The 22490-nt window shown below is 40.7% G+C and overlaps 3 protein-coding genes and 1 long non-coding RNA gene across 6 annotated transcripts in view; 1 reads left to right on the top strand and 3 right to left on the bottom strand.

Annotated features, from left to right (window-relative positions):
- The window catches only part of LOC309702568 (uncharacterized protein), a 1257380-nt gene that overhangs the window by 1067005 nt on the left and 167885 nt on the right, over positions 1-22490 (bottom strand). The window lies entirely within an intron of this gene.
- LOC309702589 (uncharacterized protein) lies at positions 9520-12663 on the top strand (the record flags this gene model as incomplete). Its single annotated transcript, XM_082527212.1, has 6 exons — positions 9520-9923; positions 10804-10937; positions 11227-11374; positions 11490-11738; positions 11838-12108; positions 12463-12663. The coding sequence occupies exons 1-6, from the start codon at positions 9529-9531 to the stop codon at positions 12661-12663; spliced, it is 1398 nt and encodes a 465-aa protein (XP_082383338.1). The 5' UTR covers positions 9520-9528.
- On the bottom strand, positions 12666-17863 carry LOC309702590 (G2/M phase-specific E3 ubiquitin-protein ligase-like). 3 transcript variants are annotated; one of them, XM_082527213.1, is made up of 9 exons: positions 17710-17863; positions 17433-17617; positions 16749-16943; positions 16163-16249; positions 15221-15474; positions 15017-15142; positions 13979-14119; positions 13414-13525; positions 12666-13238 (listed from the first exon to the last, which is right to left on the bottom strand). In XM_082527213.1, the coding sequence occupies exons 1-9, from the start codon at positions 17730-17732 to the stop codon at positions 13021-13023; spliced, it is 1341 nt and encodes a 446-aa protein (XP_082383339.1). In that variant the 5' UTR covers positions 17733-17863; the 3' UTR covers positions 12666-13020. The 3 variants fall into 3 exon arrangements, with proteins under 3 accessions (XP_082383339.1, XP_082383340.1, XP_082383341.1); XM_082527214.1 differs by lacking the exon at positions 15017-15142; XM_082527215.1 differs by having other exon boundaries at positions 16749-17604; positions 17710-17861.
- LOC309702655 lies at positions 17924-19240 on the bottom strand. Its single transcript, XR_014275684.1, has 3 exons — positions 18932-19240; positions 18390-18596; positions 17924-18136 (listed from the first exon to the last, which is right to left on the bottom strand). It is a non-coding gene; the product is annotated as an uncharacterized lncRNA (long non-coding RNA).

The following is a 22490-nucleotide window of genomic DNA, read 5'->3' as shown; positions in this document are numbered from 1 at the left end:
CTTAATACCAGACACGTTTTGTTTATTAATCTATCAATATGTTATGGGGATTAGAACTTCAGTGAACTTTGTTCACTTCCTACCAGACACACACACACTCTCTTCTCTCAGACTTCCTTTTTTCACGCACTCTGCTATGAACCCACGATCTTCACCCCAGTAGTGTTATTATTACTTATTTATTATTTAGTACAAATCACACAGAATCACTCAGATGCAGTACCCACAACGTTCACAAACTTAGAATCACACACTTGTGATAAACTATTTTCATCAAACATGCTGTTTAGAATCAGAAAGAGGAAGTAGACCACACTCTGTTAAGTGCGTATACAGCCTCAAACTGAAAGAAAAACAATTAAAACCTCTAATCAATTCTCACATTACAAACCAAAATCGAAAAATAAGTCACACCAACATTTATTACTGAAATTCTTGCCTATACTTGCTATTTAAATAGAGATATTTGTCTTCAGTGCCTCAGGGTTTAGGCCCGACACAATATCTGCAGTATGCACAATTCATCCACTATAGACCAAAAAATAAATCAGTTCATCAAAATTAACTAAAAGAAACCCAAACTTTATTTATTATGTTCTAATATAAATAAGCCAGCATCTAAAAACCCACAAATTCAGCGATGCTCACGACAATATATTTATAGAATCACCAATATGAAAGGATTTCACAACATGCACACTTTCATTTCAACACACACTCTCAGCATCCTTTCAGCCTTAAATCACTGTTAAATTGCAGTCTTTAAATGTAAAAATGTTTATTTTATATTACAAAGCCGTCTTATAATCATAACAACAAACACAGGGATCCCTGACATACTCAACACAAAATCCTACCCAATTTTGACAAATTTTAGCAGCGTCCACTTGGAATCTGACGCGCTCTACGGCAGCGTCTTTCACCAGAGTCTGACCTACTTTTTGAAGCGTCCACCACTAGAGTCTGACCTTCTTTATGACCAATTTGCCAGTATCCGTCCCGGACTGTGGCCCGATTTCTAAAACTCTAAGTCAATTTAAAAGCGTCAACCAACCCAAACTTTACCCATAGTCAAGGTTCCACGCCCGAAACCCGGTTTCTCTCAGTCGAACAAGTGCATAAAATCGTCCCGGATGACAAGAAAGGGTCCTGTGACCACTGGCTATTAACGAATGCCCCCAGTTTTCGCGGTGGCTAACCGAACTAACCCTCCCCCAGAGGACTCTGACCTGCGTCCGGGCACAGAGTTGAAGCGTAACCTTCTGAGCAAATGCACTTCTTTGGGATCCCCGCCCCCGTTCTAAACAATTTAATCTCTTTGAAAACACCACACAAAACCACACAAGCAATTTTATTGATGTCCAAGCCCGGCTTTATACTCAATAGGGACAAACCAATGACCAATTCCCTATTGTCCTATATTCTCTTAAACACACATTGTTTCTTTTTCTCTTTTACCATGAAATACCATATTACCTTTAACTCAGTACTGTCATTCTCAAAGTTTCATTATCATTACTTCAAAGCTTTACTTTATTCTAAAGAATTTAGTTCTACCACTACTGAGACAATTTAATAGTTAAGATCGTCAACTCAGCGAACAGATAATTTAGAATTCATCCAATATGCACAAATTTGCTTTTTCTTTGAACGGGTTTGTGCCTACTTTTAAATCTTTTTAGACCGGTCTCCTGTTCGCCTCATACCAGATCCAACCTTCGGCCACATTTGTTCTCTCTGTTGCAAAGGGAACCGGGCGGGAAACACCAAATATTAAAACCCGATTCTTTGATCCCCATGATAGAACAGAGAAAACCTGACTCATAGTGGTCAAAACATTTATAATTCTTTTTATTCAATCATCCTCTGGAAGAGAGAGCCCTGCACAGGCCAACGGCTAACATTAGAATCTAAAAATGTGTCTCATATACCGTATTTTCACGACCATAAGACGCACCGTACTAAAAGGCGCAGTCTTAGTTATGTGTGCCATTACTGTATTTAACACACACATAAGGCGCACCTGATTATAGGGCGCATACAATTATGCGTGTTTAAAAATAAAGCGGGAGCAAAGCAAAGTTTGGTACTCACATTTTTATCATCAATCAAACCCATCGAAGTCCTCATCCTCTGTGTCTGAATTGAACAGCTGCGCTAAATCTCCATCAAACATTCCAGGTTCACTTTCTTCACTGTCAGAGTCACTTTCCGTGCCGTGCGGCTCCTCGGAAATGATGCTGGCTTTTGCGAAAGCTCGAACAACAGTGCCAGCAGACATGTTAGCCCAAGCATCTACAATCCATTCGCAAATTGTGGCGTAACTCGCCCGGCGCTGCCTTCCACTCTTAGTGAAACTGTGGTCCCCATCGGTCATCCATCTCTCCCACCCCGCTCGCAGCCTTACTTTGAACGGCCAGTTCACGTCCAGCGGTTGGAGTTCCTTTGTCAGGCCTCCTGGAATGACAGCAAGCTCACAGTTCATTTGTTTCACTTGTTTTTTCACATCGGCTGTGAGATGGGAACGCATAGAGTCACAGATCAACAGCGATGGTGATGCGTGGAAAAAACCACCTGGTCTCCTTACATACACCTCCCTCAGCCAGTCTTTCATCATTTCCTCATCCATCCAGCCCTTTTCATTTGCCTTAATGATGATTCCTGCTGGAAACTTCTCTTTAGGCAAAGTCTTTCTCTTAAAAATCACCATAGGCGGCAGTTTCTGTCCATTAGCATGGCAGCCAAGCACAACAGTGAAAGAAGACTTTTCGTTCCCCGTTGTGCATATCGCTACCGTGCTGGTCCCCTTCTTCCCCTTCTTCTCCACAGTGTGTCTCACCGGGATGTCGAAAGTGAGCGGCACCTCGTCCATGTTAGTGATGTGGCTGGGCTGGATGTGTTTGTCGACGATGTGTTTGCTGCAATAGGAGCGGAAGATGGCCAGCTTTTCATTATAATCCGCTGGAAGTTGGTGCGCTACCGTAGTCCTGGTCCGGATGGAAAAATGGCACCGTTTCATGAAACGAAAGCACCAAGACGGATCTCCTCGGAAATGTTCAATTTTCATTTCTTCTGCTAGCGAAACCGCTTTTAGTCGAATGGTGACCGTCGAAACGCTTCTCCCACTCGTTCTTTGCTCGATGATCCACCGCTCGAGTCTTTCCTCCAACTCGGGCCACCTCGCCTTATGTCCGCGGAAACTCAGCTGCGTCTTCTTGACCTGTCGGAGCTTGTTTTCCAGCTTCCTCCACTAGCGAACCATCGATTCATTAATCTTAAATTCTCTCGCGGCTGCTCGATTTCCATGTTCCTCCGCGTAGCTGATGGCCTTCAGTTTAAACTGTGCTTCATAAGCGTGTCTCTTTGCCATTTTCAGGGTTGTTAAAACAACGATGTGCCACAGTGGACATTAGACCACTGCTACAGCATGATCAGCGGGGCCTATCGCGCGGTGCCCCGTGCTTCACTCGGACTTTCTGACCACGTCATGATCCACCTAATCCCCGCGTACAGACAGAGGCTGAAGCTCTCCAAACCTGTCGTGAGGACTAAAAAACTGTGGAGCAACGAGGCTGTGGAGGAGCTTCGCACGTGTTTGGAGACCACAGACTGGGACACATTGAAGGCTGCTTCTAACAGCTTGGACGAGTTTACGGACACTGTCACCTCCTATATCCACTTCTGTGAGGACAGCATTGTGCCATCACGCACCAGGGTGAGTTATAACAATGACAAACCCTGGTTTACTCCTAAACTCAAAAAGCTGTGGCTGGAAAAGAGAAAGGCGTTCAGAAGCGGAGACAGGGACTGCTACAGAGAGGCCAAGTACAGGTTCACTAAAGAAGTGGACATTGCTAAACATCAGCACTCTGAGAAGATGCAGCAGCAGATCTCAGAGAATGACTCGGCCTCTGTGTGGAATGGTTTTAGGAATATCACCAACTACAAGCCTAAAACCCCCCACTCCACTGATGACTTGCTCTTGGCCAACACCCTTAACAACTTCTACTGCCGTTTTGACGAGCCATCAGGCAGCCTTCACACCTCCAACGGCCCAACAATAGAGGCACTTTGGACACTAATTCCCCCACCTCTCCCCCCTCCATAGAGCCATCACCACCTTCAAACTGTTCACCTACAACACCCCCCTCCTCACCCCACACAAAAGAGGATTTCACACCACCTCCTCCCACCACAACTCTTCATATTCATGAAGCAGATGTGAGGAAGCAGTTTAAGAATCTGAATGCTCGGAAAGCTCCCGGTCCAGACGGCGTGTCTCCTGCCACCCTCAGACACTGTGCAAACGAGCTGGCCCCAGTGTTTTCTGGCATTTTCAACTCCTCACTGCAGGCATGTCATGTGCCTGCCTGCTTCAAGTCCTCTACCATAATCCCTGTCCCCAAGAAACCTAGGATCACTGGACTAAATGACTACAGACCCGTGGCTCTGACATCTGTGGTCATGAAGTCATTTGAGCGCCTAGTTCTCTCCCATCTCAAGACCCTCACGGCCCCCCTCCTGGACCCCCTGCAGTTTGCATATAGAGCCAACAGGTCTGTAGACGACGCCATCAACATGGCCCTACACTTCATCCTGCAGCATCTGGACTCCCCAGGAACCTACGCCAGGATCCTGTTTGTGGACTTCAGCTCTGCCTTCAACACCATCCTTCCAGACCATCTCCGAGGCAAGCTTTCCCAGATGAATGTGCCTGATCCCATCTGTCGGTGGATCACTGACTTCCTGACGGACAGGAAGCAGCATGTGAGGCTGGGAAAGAATGTCTCGGACTCCCGGACCATCAGCACCGGCTCCCCTCAGGGCTGTGTTCTTTCTCCTCTGCTCTTCTCCCTGTACACCAACTGCTGCACCTCCACCCACCAGTCTGTCAAGCTAATCAAGTTTGCAGATGACACCACCGTTATTGGGCTCATCTCGGACGGGGATGAGTCTGCCTACGGGAGGGAGGTTGAACGTCTGGTGTCCTGGTGCAGCCACAACAACCTGGTGCTGAATGCCCAGAAGACAGTGGAGATTATTGTGGACTTCAGGAAGCACACAGCCCCACTCCCCCCCCCCATCATCCTGACTGACACCCCCATCACCTCTGTGGACTCATTCCGCTTCCTGGGTACCACCATCACCCAGGACCTGAAGTGGGAGCCCACCATCACCTCCGTCATCAAGAAAGCCCAGCAGAGGATGTACTTCCTGAGGCAGCTGAAGAAATTTAACCTGCCAACACGGACGATGATGCAGTTCTACACTGCAATCATCGAGTCCATCCTCACCTCCTCCATCACCGTGTGGTACGCTGGAGCCACTATCAGGGACAAACAGAGACTGCAGCGTGTTGTGCGCTCTGCTGAGAAGGTGATTGGCTGCAGACTCCCATCTCTGCAGGACCTGTACACCTCCAGGACATTGCGGCGTGCAGCTCGGATCTCAGCTGACCCTTCTCACCCTGGACACAGTCTGTTTGACCTGCTCCCCTCAGGCAGGAGGCTCCGGTCCATTCGCACCAGAACCTCTCGCCATAAGAACAGTTTCTTCCCCTCTGCTGTTGGACACATGAACAATAACCATATGACTGTCCCCGCCACTAACACATGACCCTACGCTGTGTCACTGCATCATTCCATGTTTGGCACTGATCACCACCTGCACTCATGTATATATCTTTCTACGTAGCACTCATAATTCTTATTCTCATGTATATATCTCATGTATATCTCATGCACATATCTTTCTACGTAGCACTTTTAATTCTTATTCCTACTTTTATTTTCTCATGTCTATTTAAGTGCTATTTATGACACTATGTTTGCACTGAAGCACCGCAGCAATTTCCTAATGTTGTAAACCTGCTCAACATTTGGCAATAAACCCCATTCTGATTCTGATAATGCACATACCTGTCCTTTTATAGAGGTATGTGCGATTGTCCTGGTATATACGATTAACGCCCACACTTCACCCTTTAGCGTTCTCATGGTGTTCTCTACTACGTCCTCCTTACAACACACAGGGCGCACTGCACTATAGGGCGCGCCGCACTTTTTAAAGAAAATCTAAGGCTTTTATGTGCGCCTTATAGTTGCGAAAATACGGTAGGTGTTATTTTGGTACTTTACACATCACACAGTTTCGACAACTCCTTATATGGTACAAGTTCCTTTTTTCTGTCTGACTTCCTGTATTTATCAATATGCTTGTATAGCTCTACACTAACTTCCTGTTTTTCAGTCTGGGTGAGCACTTAGTTTATGAGTCAAAAGTGGCCTTGCTTTGCAAACATTCATTATTAAAGTACATAAAAAAATATGATCAGAAAATAAACACTAATAATATATTGATTACATGACAAAAGCAATGACCTGTTTGTATTCTCCTGCTGCCTATTTAACCCACTACTCCTCTTAACTTCTATTGTGTTTTGTACCCCATGTCTCCCTTTTGTTCCATTATCCCATGCCATTCTCCAGAAATTCTTACTTTGTCTCCAAACTATTCTTTTCCCTCAAATTTCAACAATGGTATCTGCACATCTATGTCTACTTTTTTAACAGCTGCTTTAGCCAACCTATCTGCTCTTTCATTACCCACAATACCTAGGTTGAGGGGGTCAGACCAGCACAGTCTCTTTCAGCACACATGGATATTTCATCAGTCTCATAGACACTGAGAACAATTTGTGTATGAGACTAAAGAAACAGTCCACACATAATTGAACAAAAGGCCTCCAAAGTTCTGTGGTTGCCACATTTCCGCATGACTGTTTAATTACAGCAAAAACCATAATTATAATTATCTTGATTGATATTGTAATCTCAGTTTTCAACACAATTGTTCATTAACTTAAACAATGTTACAAGATAAATATATATTCTTAGTGCTTATTTTCTGACTAGATTGTTTTATGTATTTTAATAAGAGAGGCCTTTATAAACCAAGCCCAGGTGTGAGAAAAAACTAGGTCAGAGGGTGACAGGTCGCCTAGCAACAGAGGCTTTAGTAAGGGGAGGTTAAAAAACAGGAAGTTTAGTGCAGAGCTGCAGAGGCATATTAATAAAATACAGGAAACCAGACGGAAAAAGCAGAACTAAGTAACACACACACACATTAGTCAGAGCAGAAGGAGTTGTTTTGATGGAAACTGTGTGTGTCTGTGTGTGACCTATAGCAGAACTATGTATGCGTATTTTGCCTGGCAATGCTTTGAGTACTGGGGTACGTGCTCGTGGCTGCAGTTCTCCGTTTCCGGAAATGTAAAAATAAAATCATTTTTTGAGCTTTGACCACTCTGAGTCAGAAGTCTTTCTCTGTCGCCAAAAGAATTCAAAAGAACAGAATTTAATAATTGGTGCCGTGACCTGGATTCTTTTGTGGCTGAGAGGACAAATTCGTCTTATGGTGGGATCTGATATGAGGTGAACAGGAGACTGGTCTAAAAAGATTTAAAGGTAGGCACAGCCTGTTCAAAGAAAAAAGCCAATTGTGCACATTGGATGAATTCTAAATTATCTGTTCGCCGAGCTGATGATGTTCACCATTAAATTGGCTCAGTAGTGGTGAAATTAAAGTAAATTATAAAATCTGTTAAGTAGATTTCGGGTGACATGTCCATGGTGAGTTTGGGTAATTTGTGATAAATAAAAAGTAAAGTCTGGGGAATATTTGATGAAAGCTTATTGTTGTTAATGCTGGGGTGAATTTTAAAGTTGATGTGACGTGTGCTTAAAGTTGATGTGTTATGTGTGTCAATTGTGTTACATCAGCCAAGAAAAGAGATTAGATTAGGACATTCGGTTAAGGGATTTAATTCCCAAATTGATTATAGGGTTGTACCCGAGCAGCAGATAAATAAACTGGCGATTACAGTCCACAGTGGTGCTTCTAAATGTATTTAAATTGATCTAGGACTGGGGTTGGACTCCTAGGAGCGTGTGGCAACGACTCCTGATCGTGGACATGCAGTCAGGCCTGGCGACGTCTAGTTAGCCCGGGTGGTTCCCGCGGGGATTCGAACTCCCGTTAATAACCAAGTGGTCGAGGAACACTTCTTTCCTGCGCTGTTTGAGTGAAGAGCTTGGCTCAGGCATGACCATTTCAATGCGGGTGACAGGTAAAGCTTTAAGTAAAGCTTCAGGCACCAGTTAAATACTGAGACGCTGGTTAAGTGGAGTTTCCGGTCAAGCTGCGGGGAGCACTTTTAAATTAATATAGGGCCTAGAAATTTGACCATTATCGGTGACGGCGTTCCCGAAGCAGGTTGATTGACCAGCAAGGTTGGACCTGGGCTTAGAGGCTTTTAAATTTGTCGAAATTATGTAAGAAAGGTCTGGTATCAGTAGAAGGGGGCATAAGGGTTGGACCCAGGCGTTAGGCGCCAGAAAACCCCCGTAGGGGTCATGGTGTTTGTGTCTGTATGTACTTGGGTTGTCTGATTATTGTGTATTGTACAAGTGTGCAAGAATTCTGCTAACCACGCTGAGGATTTTGATGGATGTCGTTTGGTTAATGTTTGCAAATGGAAAGAGCTTAGTACGTGTGTGTGTGTGTGTGTGTGTGTGTGTGTGTGTGTGTGTGTGTGTGTGTGTGTGTGTGTGTGTGTGTGTGCTGAGGGTGCATTCTTTTTATATTAAAATTAGTAGAGTTACAAAGGGTATATAGAGTGTGAACATAAAATAAGAGCTCGATTAGGCTGTAGAAACGGATGAAAATCCAGTAAAGTGAAGAGTGTGTGTGTGTGTGTGTGTGTGTGTGTGTCTGGCAGGAATTGAAGCAGGAAGTCTGAATATAGCTTGTGAAATTGTGAGAGACGTTTCAAATTGAAAACAGAGGAATTAGACAATGAAAGTGCTAAGTAATAGTAATGAAAATTATATTAAATAAATGTCTTAGTGTGTTAATACAGGTGCCCACGGACTTGCTCAACCTCCTGGAAGAATAGGGCTTTGGAGCGTGATGTCACGGGGGTGGGCGTGGAAAGGATTTTGGCCCGATTCACCATTTTGGGGGTCTAAGCTAGGAGCGATAGCATAGCCATGGTTGCTGTGTATGGAACGCCAGGACTGCCATAATGAATTAATTAAATACACCATTAAATAATTAATTAAATGTGTCAATAATTAATTAAAATTGGAATTAATTAATTAAATAAATAGTTATGACACATGTAATTAATTAATTATTGACACATTTAATTAATTATTTATGTATTTCACATTTTAATTAATTATTGACACATTTAATTAATTAATTATTGACACATTTAATTAATTATTTATGTTTTTCACATTTTAATTAATTATTGACACATTTAATTAATTATTGACACATTTAATTAATTATTGACACATTTAATTAATTATTTAATGATATATTTATTTATTTCATTTTGGCAGTCTTGGCGCCTGGCTCTCATCATGAAATAATTTTATCTGTCAGCCTCACCCATCAAACTCAGGGGGCGGGGTTAACGCTGATCGAGTCAAAACCATTGCTTTGGTCTGGAGTGGCTCCATGCAAAACATCGCTACCGTCATGGGGGATTTTCGTGAAATCGCTCTCGAGTTGGTAAGAGATATTTTAGACCTAGCAGATAATGTTGAAGCAGGAATTGCTCAGCCGGAGCATGTGACAAATAAAACTGAGGAATTTATTGAAATTCTTGGACTTATTTCCGCACTCTCCAACCAAGACATTGATGGTAGAGTGACTGCAAACTTACATGAAGTACTCCAGCAAAGCATCGCGGAACAGCGGCAAACTCACGGAACGGGACGCCCCGCTTTTGATATACCGATTGACGTTTTCGAGCATCATGTTCTCTGTGGATTGACAGCGAGTGAAATTGCGACGAGGTTCGGAGTGTCTGAAAGGACAATCAGGAGGCGTATGGAACAAAACGGCTTAAGGTATTTACTCACTGAGAATTGAAAAACTGTCTAAATTCTGTAATAAAATTATCAGCGTTGCTCCTTTACCAGGTGCAACAATTAAGTTTAACATCCAGGCATCCATGAAAACAGAATTTATGCAATTTAACGAAGTTAGAAGTTAGCAGGAAGTTAGCTAGCTAGTTTCCATCTAAGTATAATATTGCATGTTCACACCAAGAGATTTTCTAAATCAAATTAAGATGTACAGCTCTGCTATCACTTCACATAAATGAAGACAGGAAAATAAACGTTTTGTGGGGTTAATGAAGTTGGGCTAGTTGGTATATAATGATGTGCTATGTGATCGCTAGCTACACAGCATAGACACAGTGACCTGTATCAAATAATTAGGTCATTACCAGGCCTCTGAAGAACTTCAAGACATGTTGAGGAGGTAATTTAGCCATTTAAATCAGCTGTGTTTTGGTCAAGGACACATTTAAACCTGCACGACATCGGCCCTCAAGGCCCGGACTTCGAGACCCCTGCTGTAAATGGACAAAACTTCAGTCAGGAGAACAATCGAGATAATCCACCCAGTCATTAATATACTGCTGCATGGGCTGGGCTGCAGTTACACCCAGGTTTTAAAAACTGGTTTTTAAAATCAACAGTGGTAATGAAACCCTAGAGAGGCCGACAGTGATCACTAACTGTTTTTAGGGGCTTGTTGAGATTAGATAGACCAAGATGCAAAGCATTAAAACGTGTTAAAAGCACAACAGCCTTAAAAAACACAGAGCTTTGAGCGTGGAAGCAGGATTCATCAGGTCATCACTTATAGACCTGATTGTCGACCAGTCTAAGATAATATTTCGTAAACTCCAACATTACTCAGTGTTTTTCATCTGTGTAGAAAGACAGACCTCTATTCATCTGTTACTGATGAGGAGTTGGATCGTATTGTAAATGAAGTCCACAGAAGCCATCCAAACACCGGCTACAAGCTAATGCATGGATTTCTGAATGCAAGAGGTGTGCGTGTCCCTGGTGAGTATAATAAGCCTGTTATTGAAATTTATGAATAAGTGATCTGTTAGTGAGCCAAGCTAAAGTTAAGCTCATGATTGTGTATGTATCCTTTCCTAAGCACCATGATTTGTTATGCAGTTTATTATACTGACACTCTTTCCTCAAAAGTGACCATGACAGTATCACTAACTGATGAATATTTGAAATTCTACTGGTAGATATTTTTACAATATTGGTCAGGTGGTTAATATAGGTATTTCTAATGAAGTGGCCAGTTAGTTTGTGGTTATTTTTGCCCACCTCTCAGTCTCAAGACTGCGGGAGTCTTTACGCAGAGTCGATGCAGAAGGAGTGAACATCAGACGTCTACGGCTGCATGTATTAAGACGACGGCAGTATTCTGTTCCAGGTCCAAACTCCTTATGGCACATTGACGGCAACCATAAGCTAATAAGGTATCAGTGGTATTGACATAGGAATCATTAACCATATTATAGATATTTTAAATAATTGTTCTACAAAAAGGTTGTTGTTTTTTTTTGTGTGTGTGTTTTACATATTGTCTCACAGATGGAGATTTGTTGTCCATGGTGGCACGGATGGATTCAGTCGACTAATTGTCTACTTGACAGTGGCTGGCAACAACAGAGCTAGAACAGTCTTGGAGAGCTTTATTGCTGCTGTTGAGCAGTACGGACTGCCATCAAGGGTTCGGTCTGATAAAGGTGGGGAGAATGCCGATGTAGCTGAATTCATGATCAGGAGCAGAGGCACCAACAGGAACTCTCACATCACAGGCCGAAGTGTCCACAATCAGCGGTAAATAACATGTTTTGTTGCTGTGTTATAGACTCTACCAGTGTAATGCTTTATGAAAATTACATCACATAAAAATTTTCAATTTTATTTTAATCACAGAATAGAGAGGATGTGGAGAGATGTCTACGAGCATGCCCTAGACCTTTTCTATCAGCTGTTCACTTCACTGGAACATCAGGGAACACTTAATCCAGACAGTGAAATCCATCTGTACGCCTTGCACCGAGTTTTCCGTCCACACATACAGAGCAACCTAGACTCTTTCCAAGATGCATGGAACAGTCATGGTCTTAGAACTGAACGGAATCAGTCACCACAGCAACTCTGGATAAGATACAGAGACCAAGGCCCCGTGGAGGATCCTTCAGAGGTTAGAGAACAACCGCCTTTTAACAAAGTTAAAAAAAAACAAAACAAAAAAAAAAAAAAACCCTGCTACATACTGTTTAGTTTTTGACTAGGGGAGAAAACCCATGTGCTAAAAGGTGATAGTCAGCGATTCAAACCTAAGCTCTCCAACGTTTTGAGCTAAGATTTCTTTGTCGCATGTACATTTTTCTAGCCTATGCACAATTGTACTGTTTTATAGTATTTGATTGTTAACATATTATTTAAATACTCACCAACATGCGGACCAAGAAAAAGTCCCAAATAGGTTGTGCAATGACCTAAAGCATTATTAAAGTAGTTGTAACTACAACACTAAAGATTATTCCACGTTCAGGTTTCTGAAGACTACGGGATTGACTGGAACGGGCCTCACACTAACCATGGAGGCGCTACATCAGTACCTGACATTCAGCTGGGCCGTGAGCTATCAGATGAAGAGCTTGCTACTTTGCCAGTTCCAGGAGTTTCATTGACAGATGCAATCGGATCTTACTTGGAGACCGTCCAAATTCTGTCAAGAACCATAGGAGACTGATATACAATCCAAGCTTTTTATTTAGCATGCTAAAACAAACAGACATGCAATGTAAAACAATTTGCTTCCCTCACATAATCTTACAAGTTCCTTTCTTTCTTTCAAGTTTTTCCCCCATCATGACATTTGTCACATAATTTTTTGGTTAACAAAATTATAATTTGTTTTATTGTAATTGTGGGGGAAAAAAAAAAAAAAAAAAGACATGACAGCTTGGGATGCAGAACTGCTGTCTCTCCCATTTTATATCAAAATGTAAAATTGCTTTTTAGAAAAATGTGAACCATTAAACATGTGTTTCATTCGCCTTTGGTTGCTTTCTGTTTGAACTATGGCGAAATTTCAGCCTGAAAAATCTTAAACCAGTCCAAAACCTGTGTGTGCACTATTTATTGCAGAAATAAGTGCTTCCTCGAAGTCTTGGTATGTCTGGAAATGAGCTGGCAGCTTTAGCGTTTCAAAACAAGTAGACGCTGTCGGAAAGGTGCCACCAGAGATCTCCACATTGAGTTCAGGAGGAAGCATCTCCCAGCCAACCCAGAATTTCATCAGTTGGGCCAGTCTACTTGATGAAGCTAGAAAGTCAGAAATGGAGTTAAGAAAACATTTAGTTAATTGTTCATCATGCTGCAGAGAATATACAGTGAAATTATGAATTTCATACATTATAACTTTAAATGCTTATTATCAAGCATTTGCAATATGAGCAATAGCTTTATTTAAAAAAAGGAAAAAAAAAGGTGCCTATACCAGTTTCAATGAAGATCCGTAGAAATCCAGTGATGCGGCACATGGACTCAACATCAAATTCCTCATCTTCATCACTATCCTGAGCTGGCCATGTGATTTTGTCTATTACCATCTGATAGAACATGGAAGAGGACAACTTAGTCTAAAGTACTGGTGAAAAGAATATATTTTACCATTTTTATTAATAGGAAACACCAACTTCAGTATATTATATCATGGAAAGTTCATCAAATACATTTATAAATAAGGTCTCATAAATCACTGGTCCCCAACCCCTGGGCCACGGAACGGTCGGTGAGTCATGAGGTACAGGGCTGTGAGAGTTGATGCTCAGGTGTGAAATTTATGGTTTTCAGGGTTTTTATCGTTAACTCGGTATCCTTGGTTCTTTACCCGTGTGCTATGAATACATCTTTTTTTGTTAGCGGTACTGGTTTTATTTTCTTGTATTAATCCACTACAGATTTAAGGCTGGTCTCTAAAAATACTGTCGGACATAAACCATTCCATGGTGCAAAAAAGGTTGGGGACCGCTCTTATCAGTGATGAGAAAGAACTGGTTTACCTGTGGTGTGAACTGCATTTCTGCCATTCGTGGGAAAAGAAGCGGGACAACATCTGGCCTACTCGTTAGCAGGGGCCATACCATGACATCCTTGATTCCCTTTCTCAGCTGTTTGAGTTGGCGCATGGTTCTCCCAATAACCTTCCAGGCAGAGAGACACAAGCCATAGTATAAGAACAAATATCCTCCTGAATTCTACACAAGTTGGCACGGTAGAGGAAATTTACATGAAGACACACTGACGTGCTTTGCCATATCTATTTACACTGTAGTAGACTGTATACACCAAAGACAAATATAATAAATTTGCACAGTTTACAGTAATATACTCTTCAATTCACACACACATATTTTATGGGGGCTTTGTTATTTTCCCAACATCAAACCACATTCTGCATTAAAAAAATAAAAAAATAAAAAAAATTGCTAAGGTAACTTTTTTCATTAACTACAATGTGTCTTTAATGCCTATTTAAGTGCAAAACGTGGTAATGCAGACTTGAGATAACTGTTCTGCTGAAGGCACAACTGATGGGTGAGTGGGAGGATTCCCTTTCTAAATCAAGTAGTGATTTGGAATGTGTTTATTTTAAGAAGGGAATTTTAAAAACACAAACATACATTAAATTTTTTACCTGCTGTCAGTATACTACAGCCTGAAGATATTTTGTAAAGGGATTTCTGTATTTGAAGTTTCATCTTGTGTGCGCGCATTTGTGGAATTAGGGTGTGAGTGCCAACACTTCCAGGTATGAAGGACAAGGTCAGCTTTTGGTTATGAAAAAATATGTGCATGATTTAAGAAAAAAAAAAATAAAGAAGAAGAATTTCAACTTGACTGGGAGAATGGTAAATTTTAGTGCTTAAAAACCCAATATTTACAAAACTAATTTCGGCACTAATAAAAAGGGGGGAAAAAAAGGAAACATGACCATTGCCTGCCAGTGTAGAATAAAAAGCTACTCTATACAAATCCGTCTGCTTATTAATTTCAACAACTACAACAATGTCTTTGATACTTAACCAGCAAGAACCTACCGCATGCACTAGAAGTTTGTTATGCAGCCATCTCCTATTTGTTTTATTTACTGCTGGGAGATCCCAAGACAGGGAAAGATCAGAGACTGTGTCTTGCTGTTCCTGAGTAAGTTCTTCGAGTTCAAGCTAAAATTAAGATTAAACAAGTTATTGTGGTAGTCCACACACTGATTGTAATTCAATAATTTTTTTAATTTTACATACCATTTGTATGATACTTCTGATGTGCAGATCAGGACAGTCTTCTATAACAATTGTTGCCAATTCCGGGTCACCATTGAACAGCACGTGAATTATTGCAGGACTTAATCCTGTGACACGGGGACCATCATGCAAAAAGGTGTGGGCCAACATCCTTCCTGCAACCCGGAAGAGGCTGCTCTCGATAAGTACCTCTGATGTTGCTGGGACCAGATGGTCCGGTTCACCCTCAAATAGCAGTGTTCGACCCATTCCTCCTAGAAGTACCAAGAAAGCAGAGTTTTCTTTATTTTACTTTTTTAAATTTGCCAGTGCGTTATGTAAAACTGGATTTTCAAAATTATCACAAGCTTTAAAGCAAGGAGAGTGAGGTAATTATGATAATATATACCAATATTATCCTTTAGTTAATTTCTAAAAAAAAAAAAAAAAAAAAAATCCAGACACAAACACCACATAAGAGTAAAATACATTTAAAAGTGGTGAAATACCGTGTATATAGAATTTATTTTACTTATGTATTAATCACATTATTTTATCGTATAATGCCTTGGTGCCACTGGATTTTAACAAGTCTCACACTCATACAGCAAGACAAATGATGGGGGTCTAGTAAGGAAGTTAGGGAAGCAGACAACTCCACAGGAAGAGTCTTGTCTCTTCGAGGACTCTGGGAGGTAGCAAGGGAGTGTGAACCTTAAGGTGTGAAACAGCTGTGTACTGCTTTTTGTTCCTGAAAAAGGTATTTAACTGAGAGCCATGCTGGGCTCAGAGAGACTCTGCTGACCGTCTGTCCCGCGGACATGCAGGCTCCACCAAGCTTGGTTGTCTGTTCTTTGTGTGTTTGGATTAAAGAATGTTAGCTACCGCTCACCGCTCGTCTGCAGGCTTTCTTTAATGGAAAAATTCCACAACAAAAGCATATGAAAATAGTGGTACACTTACCAAGATCTACTCTGAATCCAAACTGGAGTTTGGATATTATTGTTGTCACAAAGTACCGCATCACCCCTTGTCCAACAGCAGCATCACCTGAAATAAAATACAGATGATTACACTGTACAAAAAAAAAAAAAAAAAAAAAAAATGGCTGAGTATTATTGCCAAACCTATTTAATTAAAAACATTGTTTTGTTTTTTTTTAAAGAGAAAGCAATATTATTTTGGTTGGAATCCTAGAATCCTGACCCTGCCAGAAAACAAAAAAAGAGGAGTATTGTACAATACACATTTATATTAATAGTGGTAAAGTATATTATTTAGGACCACTGGGCCCATTCACAACCAACTTATTAACCTGTAACAAATTAAATTTTTTTAATATTCAATTCAGTTTTTCACAGTAACAGGGCTAATTCTGTGTGATAGAGTAAAAACACTATAACTGTCATTGTAGTTAGCATGATTGGCCAACGGAGCTCATCGTATGATGCATTTCAGCCACATGAAATCAGTAAGCCACTAAGACAACTCCATTGAAAGACATTTAACTAATTTAATTTATTTAACACAATAGATTTCTATTACTAACCATCAAGGGTACAATGAAGTGGACATGCCCATTCTTGTTGCCGTTTATAGAATGAGAGAAGTGCCCGGTCTCTGTCCTCCTCAGAGTCCCTCACATCCATCCTCAGCTGAAGTGGTGTCCCAGATGCATGTTCCCGAAGTAGATTTTCTCTGAAAACTTTGGCAGCATGAGCTGGATCTTTAATCACCACCCAATCTAGACCGCAAAAATAAATGAAAAAATTACACATAGAAAAAACCTTCTTAACATGTTACATGCAGATATGCATTCCTTTACAGTCAAAGATGAAGAACACCTGAAAAATGTCATTCAGTGCAGCACCAAAAGGCAAATGGCCTAGTACCTATATAGTGTTTTACCACAAACACTAAAAGGCCTTTATGCTACAGTCGCATTCACCCAATCAATCTTCTAATACATATTACCAGAAATATTCTAAATATTCCATTTCTGCACAGAATGAGGTTTGATTCCTGGTTTCAGTTACCCTAGCATCACTTTCAGGGTTTCCAAACAACATTAAGAACCCAAGAAAGTATTTTAACATTAATAGTCATGAATTACATTGTTGATTACATGCAGTACTACTTATTTTAAAGTAATTTTATTAAAGGTAATATTTTTTTTACTGAATGAATGTAAGTTGTTTGCAAACTTATAGCACCTCTATGTGTTTACACAGACCATTGTCAGGTTCTTTGTGAACAAACTCCTCAGTACCAGTTACTACTGGTACTACTGCACTTTGAGCTGAGGTTTCTGATGTTTCAGGCCTAACTGGCACACTTTCACTGACTGTGGCTGGCTCTCTATCATTTTCTTCAACATGGCCTCCCTCTCGTTCTCTATGTGATTCCTGCGTGGATGTCCTTGAAGTTAACAAAATTGACATAGTCATACTCTCTCATTTTCCTAATGTAAAATGAATATGTAGTACACATATGTCTTTGTTAGTACATACCCAGCACAGCTGTCTCTGTGCATTTTTATTTCAGAAAAGGAAAATTCCTTCTGACAAGTAATACAGGAGATGAGTGGACCAGAGGCATGACCTGAGCTCTCCTAAAAGATAAAAAACATCCATTTATAAATTTAAATTCCACAATGCTATTTATTTGATGACAATGATGACAATATAGATTTATGTATACAATCAAAGTGCAAGTCCTGTTGAAGTGGACGGATGTAGATTGTAGCCTGCCCAATCATTGCAGATGGGTCTTTCAGATACCCAATGGTATATCCAGTGCTGGGACATTGAAGCAATGCAAGATTTCGACTACGAGTAGATCCTGTAATTTTTAGAAACTCAAATCCTCCCCCTTCTTGGAGCTTTGGAAACACTTCCATCAGTTTAGTTCTTACAGTCTCGGGATCATTGTCATTCCCTGTATTTAAAAGAATAAACAGATAATATCCATTCAATCAAACACCCACATATTTGAAAACAAGCCAGTACTATCTAATAGCCACAAAATAACAATCACACAGTTGAAATTTAAGTCCAATTTAAATTAAAATGACAAAATATTTATCACATTCACGCTAAAAATTATAAAAACAAAAAACAAACAAACAAAAAAACCTACAGTGAACCACAATCAAAACTGGGCTCTGGTAAATTTCTACTATCAGACTTACCTGAAAATGTCACTTTTTGCTCTCCAAGTCCTGCAGCATGGAGGTCTGCTTTAAGCTGAATGCTTGGAACTTTGTTAGCCTTGTGATCAGCCAAGCAACAGAACGTATGTGTGTAGCTTCTTCTAGGTACTAGGCTCTGTGCTGACCGTCTTATCATATTTCTTCTACTCCCACCATTATACGGAGCAAAGAGCCTTGCTAGCTCGGCTGCAACACAAAGAAAATATCCCAGCGGAACAGACCACCAGTCAGCTACAACAGTCTGAACTTTCAGCTTAGCATCATTTTAAACGTCACTAACGCTACACATCAGCACCAGGCATGGTGCTGCAAAATAAGGGCGTTTTACTGACTATCTAGTTTCATGCCCCATCCACACACAACGAAAGTGAGTCACACACAAAGCATAATTAGCTAACTACCACACATAAACCTAGGTGCACAACCCCCGCCCACTGAAATTTAGATGCTCATATTGATTGCTAAGATTTAACTGTGTGCTAAGTCATCAATTAGTATAACACGTGGCTGACGTTACTTACTTTGGACAGGTGTATGTAATGGTGCCGCAGGTATCTGCTGTGTCTGAGCTGACGGAGTTGGGGAATTTGTCCTCAGAGCTTCTTCAATTAAATTCGCTGCTTCTCTCAGCAGCTCCGGACAGCTTTTTGACATTTCTCGTACACGTCGTGCAATGTATCAATTGAGGTACACAAGTATTGTCAAGTGTCTTGATTTTTATGGCGGCAACTTCTTGCTTCCAACTGCATAGCGCATCCAAGCAAAGTTAAAAATGAATATCACCACCTAAAGGATCGGAGTGAGATTTACTGGGAGTACATCAATCTATTATCAGGGATCGATCTGTCTGGACTTGCTTTACAGTTTAACCAATCAGATGTCAGACAATCCACAGGGAGAGCGTTAACCCCGCCCCCTGAGTTTGATGAGTGAGGCTGACAGATAAAATTATTTCATGATGACAGCCAGGCGCCAGAACTGCCAAAATGAAATAAATAAATATATCATTAAATAATTAATTAAATGTGTCAATAATTAATTAAATGTGTCAATAATTAATTAAATGTGTCAATAATTAATTAAAATGTGAAATACATAAATAATTAATTAAATGTGTCAATAATTAATTAATTACATGTGTCATAACTATTTATTTAATTAATTAATTCCAATTTTAATTAATTATTGACACATTTAATTAATTATTTAATGGTGTATTTAATTAATTCGTTATGGCAGTCCTGGCGTTCCATAGCTGTGTGCTCGGCTGCAATGTTCGATCTTACGACCGGCACGGGAATAAGGTTGGATTGTCTTTTTATGCTTTCCCAACCTGGAAGCAACATGAGGCAGCTCGTGTATCGATGTTACCAAACGAAGGCGTCTAGCCTGGATAGCAGCTGTGAGATGAGCTGACGTGCAGCTCTTTTCCATCTCCAAATATCTGTTGGTGCCCCAGACATTTTCATTCCGGTAAGTTCTAAATATGTTCATATCACTCTTTATATCCTATTAGTTTTATTTTCTATGCGCTCTGAGCTCATAGCAAATTAGAACAAACATCCTACTGAGTGATTTTGCAGAACTACCTTCTATTTATAGAGTTGCTAATTATTTGGCATTATTGCAGCAAACCAGCCAATGAAATGGATGAAACATCATGACTGAGTTCCAGCGCTACACGAGGGATCTGCTTCAAACAAACCACCATGCCAATCAGATTACTACTTCCATGTGAGGGTGAAGAGGTGACCCTTCTGGATAAGATGGTGAAGGTTTGCTGCGTTTGGTGAACAGTGTGATAATAAAACCAGAGAAGAATGAAACCTGCTCCTGTTAAATGTTCTTAAGTCTTGTGCTGTTATTTTTTCAAAAGATACAGTAAATAAAGTAATGTTAGTAGTGGGTGATATCATGTAAACACTCATGATTTGGTGTAAACATTTTGTCATTTGTAAACTGTAAATGACATGGATTCTACACTGTTACTGATGTGATGTTCTATAAGGTGGTTTTAATTAAAAAAAAAAAGGCAAAATTATTTAGTTTCTTTATTCAACTTTTGAACAGTGGGACTCAGTCAGTACATATTCAGTAAATGCAAATTATTTACACAGCAGTGCACTACAGGCATACATCTAGACCCCTAGATAAAACATTATGGCATTATAGCAGTGACAACTCCTCCACAGTAGCAGGTGGGGTTTTTCTTTTTTGAGGACGGCTCCTTTTACCTGACACTACAGATGGTCTGTGTATGTTTTGATCAAGAGCCTTTTTTTGGGCAGCTGAAGAGAAGTTGTCTATCTTATGGCCAACCTCTGGCTGTATCTTGGTCATATTACCAGGCAAAACCCAGTATGCAGGTTCATCTGTAACAGTCCTTGTGCCACGGATCAACACTGTTCCGTCTACTTTAGACAGAAGAGCAGCGACGTGGGTGCAGGTCTCCGTGACTCCGGCCATACAGCTGCAGTGGGCGGCTTCAACCTTCCCTGTGATGCTCACAGTGACCCATGGCTGCAATGCTGGTTCATTCAGTCTTAGAGTGCAGCACCTGAAACACACACAGACAAAGTTCATTTAAAGACAAGAACTAATGAGCCAAGGCCGACACAAATGTGTTTAATCTACTTTATCATAAATGTAACAAAGTGTCAAGAAAGTTAGCACATACATGTAATTTTTCATTTCTTTATGTGTCCATCTATAGAACGCTGCATGTTATAGTGTAAATCTGCCTGTTCTCTGTCAGAAACCTGCCTGCAGAAAATGAACCTAAAGTATGTAATGCAAGGATGTCATCACTTTAGAGATGGAGAAAGCATAAAGTGACAATTATGAATCACTTAATATGATAAGGAGATTCTGCAGGTCATTAATCAATGTATAAAACTAAAATAAAATGTATTTTTAGTGACACAAGATACAAATATGGAAGCAAGATGTATAATTAGAATTATTTATAATAAACATTAATAAATCATTGCAATTTCTTTAACCATAGAGAATAACTAAATCCTTCAGGACAATGTCTCATCAATGCACTGAACTCACTATGTTATCCCTCTAACAGCCTGCAATAATGTTCTCACTGTAATTTCCCCTCATGAATGAATTTATGCTGCACTAATGTGAATGTTTGCAGGGAAATCAAACGCATTTCACTCGCAGTACTCGAGCTGACTTACCTTTGATTGAATGACGACTTGTACGCGCTGACTCCACAGATAAGGTATGAAATATGTCAGGCTACGTCAATAGCGGTTGGTCTTCAGGGTTTCTACTCCACGGCCGTATTTCATACGGGTCCACATTTCCAATGCACGCTATTTTCTGCAAGTACCGCCGCTTCGCTTCTGGACGCAATCGGTCTCTATACAGTCCATTCTCTTTTAAGCTGCTTTTAAGCATCTTGTAATCGTCGTTCCAACACAGTGTGTTTGATTTGATTCGTAGACCCCGAAAATGCCGCCGCGCTCCGACAATGCATTGCGGCGTGACGTCAACTCCAAAGCCCTATACAGCAGAACAATGATAGATTAACATAATTGGGACGAAAACAGGCTTTGGTTTAAAATTTCACAGCTTGACCTCTCATCCTGTCCTTATCCTGAGAAGAAGCTTAAAGGGCAGTTAATCTCCTGATGAACAGAGAAGACAGACAGAACAACACCGTGGACTTGAAGAATTAACAGCAGGCAAAAAGACAGTGCAACTGACCTAAAACACTGAAGGATCCAGCAGCAGGTTGATGGAAACATGCGCTCTGAATTACAAGCTGGAAAGTGTACCAGTGACATGACTGTGTGAAACCACTGGATGGGACTGTCTGAGTTCATATTTGCCATGCTGGGAGTTAAGCGCCAAGAAAAGACTGAAAAGAGGAAGAGAGAAGAAGAAACAGCTGATTTGGGCCTGCGTTTGATTTGGGAGGCCACACAGGAAGTTGAGAGAAGAGGGGACGAGGACCGGTGAGAGGCGAAGGCTGGACGTGTTAAAGTGACAGCATAGCAAAATTGGGTTGAACATTGAGGCTGAATTTATGGGTTTAGAAACATTCAGAGCATCGCAACAGAA

The sequence above is a fragment of the Aulonocara stuartgranti genome (assembly GCF_965226115.1).
Source record: "Aulonocara stuartgranti genome assembly, chromosome: 3".
Lineage (NCBI taxonomy): Eukaryota > Metazoa > Chordata > Actinopteri > Cichliformes > Cichlidae > Aulonocara > Aulonocara stuartgranti.
This window is presented reverse-complemented; position numbering and strand designations above follow the sequence as displayed.

Coding starts and splice junctions, on each gene's coding strand:
- LOC309702590 (XM_082527213.1), bottom strand. CDS start 17,732: ATGCACAGAGACAGCTGTGCTGG. Junction 17,618..17,709: donor CACAGAGACAGCTGTGCTGG/GTATGTACTAAC, acceptor GTTAACTTCAAG/GACATCCACGCAGGAATCAC. Junction 15,143..15,220: donor TCAGAAGTATCATACAAATG/GTATGTAAAATT, acceptor TCTTAATTTTAG/CTTGAACTCGAAGAACTTAC.